The 12,617-nt window shown below is 37.8% G+C and overlaps 1 protein-coding gene across 1 annotated transcript; it reads left to right on the top strand.

The window, feature by feature from the left end:
• The first annotated feature begins 10,433 nt into the window (after positions 1-10,433).
• On the top strand, positions 10,434-11,372 carry LOC110299192 (olfactory receptor 5P4-like). The gene has a single exon (XM_021168822.2). It carries the CDS (start codon positions 10,434-10,436, stop codon positions 11,370-11,372), a length of 939 nt encoding a protein of 312 aa, XP_021024481.2.
• Positions 11,373-12,617: the final 1,245 nt, after the last annotated feature.

Here is a 12,617-nt window from a genome sequence, read left to right as displayed (position 1 = left end):
AATTCCTGTCTCCAGGTTTCTGCTTGAGTTCCTGATCTGTTTTACCTGGATGATGAAATGACTACAAGCTATACCATGATATAAATATTTTCCTTCACAAGTTGCTTTTGGTTATGGTATTTTATCATAGCAATAGAAACCCCAACTAAGACACATAATGTGCAAGAAATGTATGTGGATTGGCAGAGTCATAACCATGTAGGAAACATGAGATGCTTCTGTGAACTTCCTAGAAATCACATATTCAAAAATAGCAAATGTCAAGCTAAAAGCCTCCTAACTCCTGTATGATGAAATTTTCAGCTACATAAACTAAATTTATGAATTAACACACACACAAATATAAATGCAAAATAATTATTTCTGTCTTCAATGCAATTCAACTTTATTGTTTAGATTTCTTTCTCTTTAAGTGCTATTATAATTGAAAACATTTTTAGTAGCCATTAGTTATTTGGGAATTGGATCATATTCATCACTCCTCCTCTGAAAATCTTCCCAGTTCTATCCCTACTTCCCAACTTCCCAACCTTGTATTCTTATTTTTTCTTCAAGACCTACCAACACTAATTTGTGCTGCCCACATGTTGTTGGATTTGTTCCTTTCCTTTGGGGCATAGTTGACTTACAAGGGGCTACATTCTCAGAGAAAACTGACTCTCTCCTAATGTCTATCAGTTACCAATGGCTCCTTTGCTTCACGTCCACTTCCCTCTACATGATGTGGTTTGGTCTGGTTTGAGGATGTACAGGTCTTGTGTATGCTGGAATGACTACTGTAAGTTCATACGTGAAACTTCTGTTGTATCCAGTAGATAGGTTACTCATAGTTATACACCATCTCTAGGTGTTATATTCTTTCCACCCTCTCTTCCACAATGAACCCTGAGCTTTTAGAGGATGAGTACAACATACATTTTCCATTTAGTAATGAATAAAATATTTTTTATCCTTTCAAATTTGTGATTGCTTATTACATAGAAAATGTTTATACAAAGATGGAAAATAAAATTCCTGATTGAAACTTTGTCCACACATGCTTTAATTCTGAAGCTAATATTTTAAGTTGTTAATTTGGATGTGATATTGTCCCCAAAATATAGGCAGTCAATCATTGCTTAAGCCATAATTCAAACCTCAATCTTTCTTTGATAACAAGAGCCCTTGTGTGCTTTTAACAAAGTCTTTTGTGCTTTTTCAATAGCTTTCCAGAGTAACTTGGCTCATAGCCCTCCTGACTCCAAATTCTATTACATTCTAGCTAAATTTTGTGTGCTACTAATGGCCAAAAGTGCAGAAAGATGTCACTTAGACCTGGAATGTTCAAGATTGAAGAACCTAAAGGATATCTATGAGCTGAGACCTACTTTTCTTTTCCAGGGTCACAGAATAACAAACTGAACTCTAGACTGAAAAACGAAAACTTTTTTCTCTTTTTGTAAGAGTGCACACACAAGCCCAGAACCTTCAAGACACAGAAACCAAGGAGCAGCTGTGACAGAATCCTTCAGGTTTCCATCTGCACCCGGAATTGATCCTGTGCCGCAGCGCTCCATACCCAAATAGAGTGGGAGTGAGTGGGTCTTCCAGGAGTGCTGACAAGCCTGTGACCACAGGTAAGACCACCACTTCTGCTCAGAGAGACCCTTCCAGAGCCCTCAGGTAACAGGAAATGAGGAACTGCCTAGGACAGGATCCTTTCAGTTTCCATCTGCTCCCAGAGCTGATCCTGTGCGATAGCATTCTATATCCAAATACCATCTGGAAAGAGCTGGTCTCCTAAGAGTACCGACACACCTGTGATTACAGTTAAGACCACCACTTCTGCTCAAATTTCTGACCCAAGAGGGACCTGCCTAGAGCCATCAGGACACAGGAACCAAGAAACAGATCTCCATACCCAAAATTTCCTCCAGAAAAAACTGTTCTCCCAGGAGTACTGACACACAGGCTTGCAGGAGGGAAAAGTCACAGTCAGGGACAGCAAGAACAGCTAACACCAGAGATAACCAGATGGTGAGAGGCAAGGGCAAGAACATAAGCAACAGAAACCAAGGCTACTTGGCATCATCAGAACCCAGTTCTCCCACCACAGCAAGCCCTGGATACCCCAACACACTGGAAAAGCAAGACTGATTTAAAATCATATCTCATGATGATGATAGAGGACTTTAAGAAGGGCATAAATAACTCCCTTAAAGAAATACAGGAGAATACAGATAAACAGCTAGAAGCCCTTAAAGAGGAAACACAAAAAATCCTTAAAGAATTATAGGAAAACACAACCAAACAGATTAAGGAATTGAGCAAAACCCATCCAGGATCTAAAAATGGAAATAGAAACAATAAATCACAAAAGGAGACAACACTGGAGATAGAAATTTTAGGAAAGATATCAGTAGTCATAGATGCAAATATCACCAACAGAATACAAGAGATAGAAGAGAGAATCTCAGGTGCAGAAGATACCATACAAAACATTGAAACAACAGTCAAAGAAAATGCAAAATGCAAAAATCTCCTAACCCAAAACATCCAGGAAATCCAGGACACAATGAGAAGATCAAACCTAAGGATAATAGGTAAGAAGAGAGTAAAGATTCCTAACTTGAAGGGCCAGTAAATATCTTCAACAAAATTATAGAAGAAAAGATCCATAACCTAAAGAAAGAGATGCCTATGAACATACAAGAAACCTACAGAACTCCAAATAGATTGGAGCAGAAAAGAAACTCCTCCTGTCACATAATAGTCAAAACACCAAATGCACAAAACAAAGAAAGAATATTAAAAGGAGTAAGGGAAAAAGGTCAAGTAACATATAAAGGCAGACCTATCAGAATCATACCAGACTTCTCATCAGAGACTGTGAAAGCTAGAAGATCCTGAGCAGATGTTATATAGATCCTAAGAGAACAAAATGCCAAACCAGGCTACGATACCCAGCAAAACTGTCAATCACCATAGACGGAGAAACCATGGTATTCCATAACAAAACCAAATTTACACAATATCTTTCTACAAATCCAGCCCTACAAAGGAGAATAGATGGAAAACTCCAAAGCAAGGAGGGAAATTATACCCTGGAAAAAGCAAGAAAGTAATCTTTCAACAAACTCCAAAGCAGATAGCCACACAAATATAAAAATAACATCGAAAATAACTGGAAGTAACAATCACTATTCCTTAATATCTCTTAACATCAATGGATTCAATTCCCCAATAAAAAGACATAGAATAACAGACTGGATAGGTAAACAGGACCCAACATTTTGCTGCATACAGGAAATACACCTCAGTGTCAAAGACGAACACTACCTCAGTGTAAAGGATTGGAAAACAATTTTCCAAGCAAATGGTCCCAAGAAACAAGATGAAGTATCCATTCTAATATCTTACCAAAGCAACCTCCAACCAAAAGTTATCAAAAAGGATAAGGAAGGACACTTCATACTGGTCAAAGGAAAAATCTACCAAGAATTCTCAATTCTGAACATCTAAGATCTAAATGCAAGGGCACACACATCCATCAAAGAAACTCTACTATAGCTCACAGCACACATTGCACCTCACAGAATAATAGTGAGAGACTTTCACCACTCCACTCTCATCAACTGACAGATCATAGAAACAGAAGTTAAACAGACTTATATTGAAACTAACTCAGTACCTCACAGTACCTTCTCCAAAATTGGCCATATAATCAGTCACAAAATAGATCTCGATGCCCCAGTATAGTAGAATGCCAGGGCCAGCAAGCAGGAGTGGGTGTGTTGGGGAGCAGGGGGACGGGGTAGGGTATAAGGGATTTTCAGAGAGGAAATTAGGAAAGGGGATACCATTTGAAATGTAAATGAAGAAAATATCTAATAAAAAATAAGCCAAATAAAACATTTCCTTTCCTAAAACAGCAGCAGCAGCAACAACAACAACAACAGCAACAACAACAACAACAACAACAACAACAACAAAAAACCAGACCTCAACAGATACAAGAAGATGGAAATAATCCCATGTATCCTATCAGATTACCATGGACTAAGGCTGGCTTTCAATAGCAACAAAACCAAGAGAAAGCCTTCATACATATGGAAACTGAACAATGCCCTACTCAATGATAATTTGGTCAAGGAAGAAATAAAGAAATTAGTGACTTTTTAGGATTTAATGAAAATGAAGCCACAACATACCCAAATATATGGGACAAAATGAAAGCATTGCTAAGAAGAAAACTCAGCTCTGATTGCCTCCAAAAGAAACTGGAGAGAACATACATTACCAGCTTAACAACATACCTGAAAGCTCTAGAACAAAAATAAACAAATACACCCAAGAGGAATTGAAAGCAAGAAATAATCAAACTCAGTGGAGAAATCAACCAAGTAGAAACAAAAAGAACTCTACAAAGAATCAACAAGAGCAGGAACTGGTTCTTTGAGAAAAACAAGATAGATAAACCCTTAATCAGACTAACCAGAGGGCACAGAGACTGTATTCAAATTAACAAAATCAGAAATGAAAAGGTACATATAACAACAGAAACTGAGGAAATTCAAAGAAATCATCAGATCCTACTACAGAAGCATATATTCAACAAAGCTAGAAAATCTGGATGAAATGGTCAATTTTCTAGACAGATACCAGGTACCAAAGTTAAATCAGGATCAGATAAACCATCTAAACAGTCCCATAACCCCTAAAGAAAAGGAAGCAGTCATTAAAATTCTCCCAATCAAAAAAAGCCCAGGATCAGATGGGTTATAGAATTCTAATACCTTCAAAGAAGACCTAACACCAATACTCTTCAAACTATTCCACAAAATAGAAACAGAAGGAGCACTACCTAGTTTATTCTATGAAGCTACATTATACTGAGTATTCCCCCTTGGAGATGGAACATTTTCTGTCTAATCAGGAACTTGTCACAATTTCCTTTCATAGAGAACTTCATAAGAGATTTTTTTCTTCTTCTACTATAATGTTCTAAATAGATTTTAAAAACTGGCTGAGTGCATATTCATACACAGCATGAAGCTGGGAAATGAGAATTTGGTTCATTCATCGTTTGGGATACATTTTGCCTTAGTTAGTGTTCTATTTCTGTGAAGAGACACTGTGACCAAGACAGCTATTTTGAAAGAGTGCATGTAATTGGGGCTTGCTTAGAGTTTCGAGGCTTAGTCCATTATCATCATGACAGGGAGCATGGTGGCAGGAAAGAGTGCTGCTGACAAAGTAGCTGAGAGCTACATCCTGATCTGCAGATAGAGAGAGGCAGGGAGAGACTGAGCCTGGAATCTGCTTTTCAAACCTCAAACCCATCCCCAGTGATATACTTCCTCCAACAAGGCCACACCTCTTAAATCTTTTAATTCTTTCAAAGAGTTAAATTCCCTGGTGACTATGCATTTAAATATGTGAGCCTATGGGAGGGGGTCATTCATATTCAAAACACCATATTCCACTCTCTGGCTCTTATAGACTTGGGGCCATATCATAAAGCAAAAATCTATCAATTCAACTTCAAAAGTCTTCATAGTCTATCTTAGTCTCAATACTGTGTAAAAGTCCAAAATCCAAAGTCTCCAAGATTCCTGGCAACTTGTAACTGTAAGCCCCTGTAAAATCACCAAAAAGCAGATCATATGCTTTCAACATACCGTGGCATAGAATGTACATTGCCACCTCAACAGGGAGGAAAATGTAGTAAGGAAATATTTGACTAAATCAAGACTAGAAACCAGCAAGGCAAACTCAATATTCTATATTTCCATGCCTGATGTATCTGATATTCTTCAGATCTCCCACTGCTTTTCGCTTTGTCAACTGTAGCACACTTCTCTCTCTCTCTCTGGATGGAACCACATCTTGTCTGCAGGTCTCCTTGGCCGGTATCTCACTAGTGTGGCTTCTCTAAGATCTTTGGTCTCCAACAAAGTCCAGGCTCTTCACTTTCTTCTTCTTCTTCTTCTTCTTCTTCTTCTTCTTCTTCTTCTTCTTCTTCTTCTTCTTCTTCTTCTTCTTCTTCTTCTTCTTCTTCTTCTTCTTCCTCCTCCTCCTCCTCCTCCTCCTCCTCCTCCTCCTCCTCCTCCTCCTCTTCTTCTTCTTCTTCTTCTTCTTCTTCTTCTTCTTCTTCTTCTTCTTCTTCTTCTTCTTCTTCTTCTTCTTCTTCCTCTTCTTCTTCTTCTTCTTCTTCTTTTTTTCTTTTTTTCTTTTTAAACTTTTTTTTGTTAGATATTTTCTTCATTTACATTTCAAATGCTATCCCAAAAGTCCCCTATACCCTCCCCCTGCCCTGTTCCCCTACCCACTCACTCTCACTTCTTGGCCCTGGCTTTCCCCTGTACTGGAGCATGTAAAGTTTGCTAGACCAAGGAGCCTCTCTTCCCAATGATGGCCAACTAGGCCATCTTCTGCTACATATGCAGCTAGAGGCACGAGTTCTGGGGGGTACTGATTAGTTCATATTGTTGTTCCACCTATAGGGTTGCAGACCCCTTCAGTTCTTTGGTACTTTCTCTAGCTCCTACATTGGGGCAGGCCTCACTTTCACACAACGAAGTATCTGTGCTCCCTTGCAGGAACACTCCTTGACACATGCCTGGCCTCAGAAGCTTTCCTTAGCAATGGAAAGATATTGTAAAACCACCTTCCTCTATCACTGACTCCAAAGCCAGAACCACATCTGTAAATCCCCTAGAGGAATTAGCATAAAAATCCCAAGACAATGATGATAGAAAGCAGATGGTGGAAAAGCTAAACCTAGAAAATGTTAGTCAGTGTACCAGAGAGAAGACTTCCATCATTAAGGAGGCTAAATAACAGAATACCTAATATTTGCAATGTTGCAATATTTTGTTAATGTTTTTGAGGAAATGAAAGGACAAACAATCTAAGAAAGTAACAGAACAAAACAAACCACCACATCCACAACTACAACAAAACACTTCACACATGTTAAGAATAAACAGAGACAGTAGACAGTCTAATCATAAAAATATACCCTGCAAAGATAAAAATAGTAGATTAGACATAAATCAAGAGAGAACTAACCTGGAAGGTAGATCTTAGAAATTACCCTGGTAAGGGTCAGGATAGAGGTGGGCAGAAAATGATAAACAAATCCTAGATGTTCAGAAAAGAATGAGGAAGTCCAACAAATGCTTAAGAGGAATGGCCCCAGTCAATTTCACACAGACTGGAGGACACATGATATTATGAACCATAATGCCCAACTTAAGTCCCATATAAAATACAAAAGTAGAGAGAGTAGAATCTGGAACCTCCATATACCCATCATCTGGCCTCCACAGGTGGTCCCAGTCAGCCATTCTCATTTCTTTTGTGATGTCTCAGCACTGCACTCAACACATTTATTTTTTAGAGACAAACCTTGGGTATCAACATACTTTATCTGTAATTCAGAACGAGTCTCTTCAAGATAAGAGGCCACAGAAAACATGACAACAGGAGGCATCATCATTAAACTAAAATTTCCTTTCACCACTTTAAGAAACTCCATATCATATTTTATTTATGATATTTTTAATTTACTAAACATTCTGAAATATATTGGTTTGGGTTACCAAGATCTGCTGCACTTGCTGAGGTGGTACCTAGGGGAAATTTTCTCTCTGATGGATCTTTTTCCAAGCAAGTATCTTAGCAGAGTGTGACTTTACGACTCCTCTCAAGAGACTCCTACACACTGAACTCCTGATCTATATTCTTGGTCTACTCAATTTTTAATGTTACTCTATCTCTTTGACCTCTTGTGCTTGATGTATGTGGTGATCAATGTTTCTTAGATATGTCACAGATCATAACACCCTAGCCCATGCTAATTATGTTTATATAAATCAAGTCTCAAAGTTAATTAGGTCATTGCAGTTGTAAAACTGTCTACTACTAGTGAAGATAATAAGTGAAACCCCTGGGATTTGTTCAGAACAATAATAAGTGAAAATACAGCACACTCAATTTCTCAGTCTCATTAGATTTTCTCCCATTGGATTTTCAGTAAGATACTAGCAGAGAGGAGCATGTCTGGTGTGAGGTATTGTGTCTTACATTGCAAAATGGTCCCGAGTCATGCAGAAGAAAACCCTGCTGTGGGAGGATGACTCCTGAAAATTTTTTTGTTATATGCAGCCAGAAGGTAATATTCAGTCTTTGTTATTATTGCATACATGTGTCAGGAACAAAATTAACAGTCACTTTTAATCAATCACAAATAAATCTATAATCTATAATGTCTATAGAGTATCACAGTAATCAATCCCAAATTATTACCAAAGTATTATTACTTATGATACTTAAAAGTTTAGGGATGTAGACTTAATAAGAAATACAAATTCAAATTTGAAACCTACATCAGGATAAACCATTACAAGAATTCTTAGGGGAGGGAAACATAGGTAGAGGTTTGTTACTTTTTGTTGGGGCTTTGTTTTTGACCTAGAGATGAGGTTCCCATTCCCTTGGCAAGTAAGGGGATGTTTTCAGGCTGCTATTTCATTAAGGTCGAAAAAAGGTTTTTTTTTTTTTTTTTTTTTTTTTTTTTTTGGCATTTTTGAGTAGCTATGAAGGGGAAAGGCATAGGTATCTCTACTCTGCACTCCCACTGTCTCCTGTCCCTGTCTTCAATGCCTGCCCAGCCTTAGCTGGAGGGATACTGTACTTCTCTTGTTGCCAGCCTAACACTGGGGATCAACTCTCAATGAGAATATTTTTTTATTTCACGAAATCTAGTTTATGAATTAAAAAATCGATTAATTAAATGATCAAATAGTAACTATGTATATTTATGATGCACAACATGACATTTTGATGTACATTTTCATTGTAGAAAGGTTAAATGAAGTTGATTGTCATATCTACCAACTCACTTCACTGTCATTTTTATATTACATTTCAACACTTTCAAATCTATCCCTTAACAAGTTTGAAATATAATATGCTTATTTATGGTTATAATACTGTTCAACTAATTGCTGAGATATATCATAACTATTTAATTTAAATGTTGTACTTGTTTACTTACCTCCATTCTCTACTCTTGTCATCTACTGCCCCCACCCTCCAGTGAAGACCATTCTACTCTTTTCTCTATGTAATGGACATTTTAGCTTCCAAATATGAATGAGACTACCAGGTATTTATTTTTCCCAACACAGTGTCTTCCAGAACTTCCTATATTAGGGCAATATTTTCTTCCATTTAAAGGCAGCACAATGTCCTCTGTGCAGATATTTTTTTAGTAAGAAGCATTCTAAGATTAAAGAGGGAATATCTCACTGTGAATTTAATTTGCATTTCTATAGTAATTATAGGTGTTGAACATTTTTCATAATTTTAGCACCCAAGCTATCAGTATAATTATTGAATATATTTTAGGATAGTTCCTTTTGACAATATTGTTTTTATTAAATCTTGCTTTCATTTTGTTTAGATTTTGCATTCTTCTAATTAATTTTTGAGCAGTGATTTCTTTTGTTATCTCTTCTATTTGGGTACTGCCATGCATGTTCTAATATGGCTGCTATATTACAAATATTTGGTGTTTTCTTAACATAATTCATTATCTTAATTAAATAAGATTAGGAAATGTGTTCTGTTGTTCATCCTATATAGTTCTTGAGATACAAATAATGACCACAAATAGACTTATTGTCATGCTTTTTTCAGGATTAATCTCCCTGTGAAACTTCCATTTCAAAATAATCTATAAGTATATTAATCAGGATAGGTGGTGTTAGGCTGCCCCAATAAATTACCCTTGGAAATATAGTGTTATCTAACACAGAGGCCCTATGTCTTACTTCCAGTGTATGTACAATATATTCTCTGTATTCACAATTGAAGCCCAGGCTGGTGGGAGGTGACACTATATTGTAGATGTGTCATGTAAAAGGTGTCACTTTGTAAAGGAGAAGAGAGTAGACCACTGGTATTGTAGTTTGATCCTGAGAAAATACCATTCACTTTCACAACAGAGTGGCAAGATTGCAAGACTAAGAAGGACAGGTTCCAATGGGACTGAGAAGTAGAATTAATTAGATACTGTAAATCCAAACATACAAATTGTCATTTCAACCATTTGGGGACTCAGAATGTCAGTGCTCTGTGCATTAATTACACCTCCTTCCTTGATCAAAAGCCACTTCTGTGAGTGAGTCCTGTGTTCTGATCTGAGTCACTGCTCGGTTTGTATCTGTGGGCTTAAGATAAATTATGATTAATATTCTGAAATTATTCATGATGTAACTTGGTTTGGGAAAGATTTGGGGGAAAACAAATATCAGAACAAAATGAAATCCACGTTTATTTTTAATGGGCTAAATGTGGAGCAGTGTATATCAATCATGAGGTCATTTAATGTATTCTGTCTGATAGCCACTGGTTTTATTTCAGTAGGAATCACTTCAAAAAAGATGGAGCCTGGGAACCACACAATGGTAACAGAGTTCATTATTTTGGGGCTAACTGAGGACCCCACCCTTTGTTGTATCTTCTTTGTGTTGTTCCTGGGTGTGTACCTTACCACCATATTGGGCAATGTCAGCATAATCATGTTGATCAGAAGAAGCCCTCAGCTTCACACCCCAATGTACCTCTTCCTCAGCCACTTGGCCTTTGTGGACATTGGGTACTCCAGCTCAGTCACACCTGTCATGATTGTGAGTTTCCTGAGAGAGAGAACTGCCATCCCTGTGGCTGGCTGCATAGTCCAGCTTGGCTCTGATGTGGTCTTTGGGACTGCTGAGTGCTTCCTGCTGGCTGCCATGGCCTATGATCGCTATGTGGCCATCTGCTCACCCCTGCTTTACTCCACTCTCATGTCTCCCAAGGTCTGCCTCATCTTATTGGTCATTTCCTATGTGGGTGGATGTGTGAATTCTTCATCATTCACCAGCTGTTTGCTGAGTCTGACTTTTTGTGGACCAAATAAAGTCAACCATTTCTTCTGTGATCTCCCACCACTGGTGGAGCTGTCCTGTACCCATGTTTATGTTGCTGAGATGTCTCCTGCCATCTCAGCAGGCTCCATCATCGTCATCACTCTGTTCGCAATCATTATTTCCTATGTCTATATCCTTCACTCCATCCTCAGGATGCGCTCTACTGAGGGCAGGCACAAGGCCTTCTCCACCTGCACCTCCCACCTCACTGCAGTCACCTTGTTTTATGGGACAGTTACATTTGTTTATGTCATACCAGAATCAAGCCATTCACCAAACAAAATTAAAGTGGTGTCTGTGTTCTACACAGTGGTAATCCCCATGCTGAATCCCTTGATCTACAGTCTGAGGAACAAGGAGGTAAAAGAGGCCATGAGGAAATTGATGGCGAGAACACATTCCTCATTTTGAACAATATCCAATGTATTTATTTAAATATTTAAATAACACATTTGGGGGGACATATGCAGTAGGTATATGTTGTTTGCCTTGTTTTGCATAAAATATCTCTTGAATGTACAGTAGTATTATGTTGATTAATAATAACTCATTTAATACTTCTTAAAGAGTTCAATAAATTTGATCATTTGCACTAAAGTCTGGACTCAAATCAAATATGCATATTTCATAGTTGTAATACATGGATGTAATACATGGATAAAAATACAGAATTTTTTTTAATTCTGTATATATTAGATAGTCCATAATTACATGTACTTTCTTATATGTTTAGAATTGTTTTCTTAAAAATGTTAATTATCCTTTTGGAATATGTCATGTGTTCCCTTTCAAACCAATTGATGACATTGTAAATGTTTCTCATCTTCATCTCCAGAACTCTTGGCAACTCTTGCACAGGATCACCATGCATCTGGAAACTGTGAAGCTCTGCCCTATACACATGTCAGTGAGATTAATAAAACTAATCTTTGAAACTTTTATATCCTCATTAATGCTTATTTATTTATTTATTTATTTTTAATTTTAAGAAAAGATTTATTTATTTATTATATGTAAGTACACTGTTGCTGTCCTCAGATACTCCAGAAAAGGGCATCAGGTTTCGTTAGGGATGGTTGTGTGCCACCATGTGGTTGCTGGGATTTGAACTTGGGAAGTTCGGAAGAGCAGCCAGCGCTCTTACCCACTGAGCCATCTCGCCAGCCTCTTATTTTTTTATTTTTATTTTTAATTTTTTTTTTTTGAGACAGGGTTTCTCTGTATAGCCCTGGCTGTCCTGGAACTCACTTTGTAGACCAGGCTGGCCTCAAACTCAGAAATCTGCCTGCCTCTGCCTCCTGAGTGCTGGGATTAAAGGCGTGGGCCACCATGCCTGGCCATGGTTTTTTATTTTTAAAAAGTTATCACAGTTTCTGAAAGGTGTCATACCATTACTTTTAATAAAAGCACCTGAACTCTATCAGTTTTAACATTTTCTCTATTTTGAAGTTCATTGCTTTTGTGAAGTCCAACTCTGTTCCTTGGTGATGCTGGGATTGTCTCCTGAATGCTTCCTGCTACCTGCCGTGGCCTATGATTGCTCAAGTGGCCATCTCTTCAGCAGAGTGTGGGCACACTCAAAACTGCAAAAATTGCATGATGGAGAGAGAGAGAGAGAGAGAGAGAGAGAGAGAGAGAGAGAGAGAGAGAGAGAGA

Source organism: Mus caroli, unplaced genomic scaffold, assembly GCF_978045245.1.
Source record: "Mus caroli unplaced genomic scaffold, Mus_caroli_1 scaffold_8, whole genome shotgun sequence".
Lineage (NCBI taxonomy): Eukaryota > Metazoa > Chordata > Mammalia > Rodentia > Muridae > Mus > Mus caroli.
This window is presented reverse-complemented; position numbering and strand designations above follow the sequence as displayed.

Coding starts and splice junctions, on each gene's coding strand:
- LOC110299192 (XM_021168822.2), top strand. CDS start 10,434: ATGGAGCCTGGGAACCACACAATGGTAACAGAGTTCATTATTTTGGGG.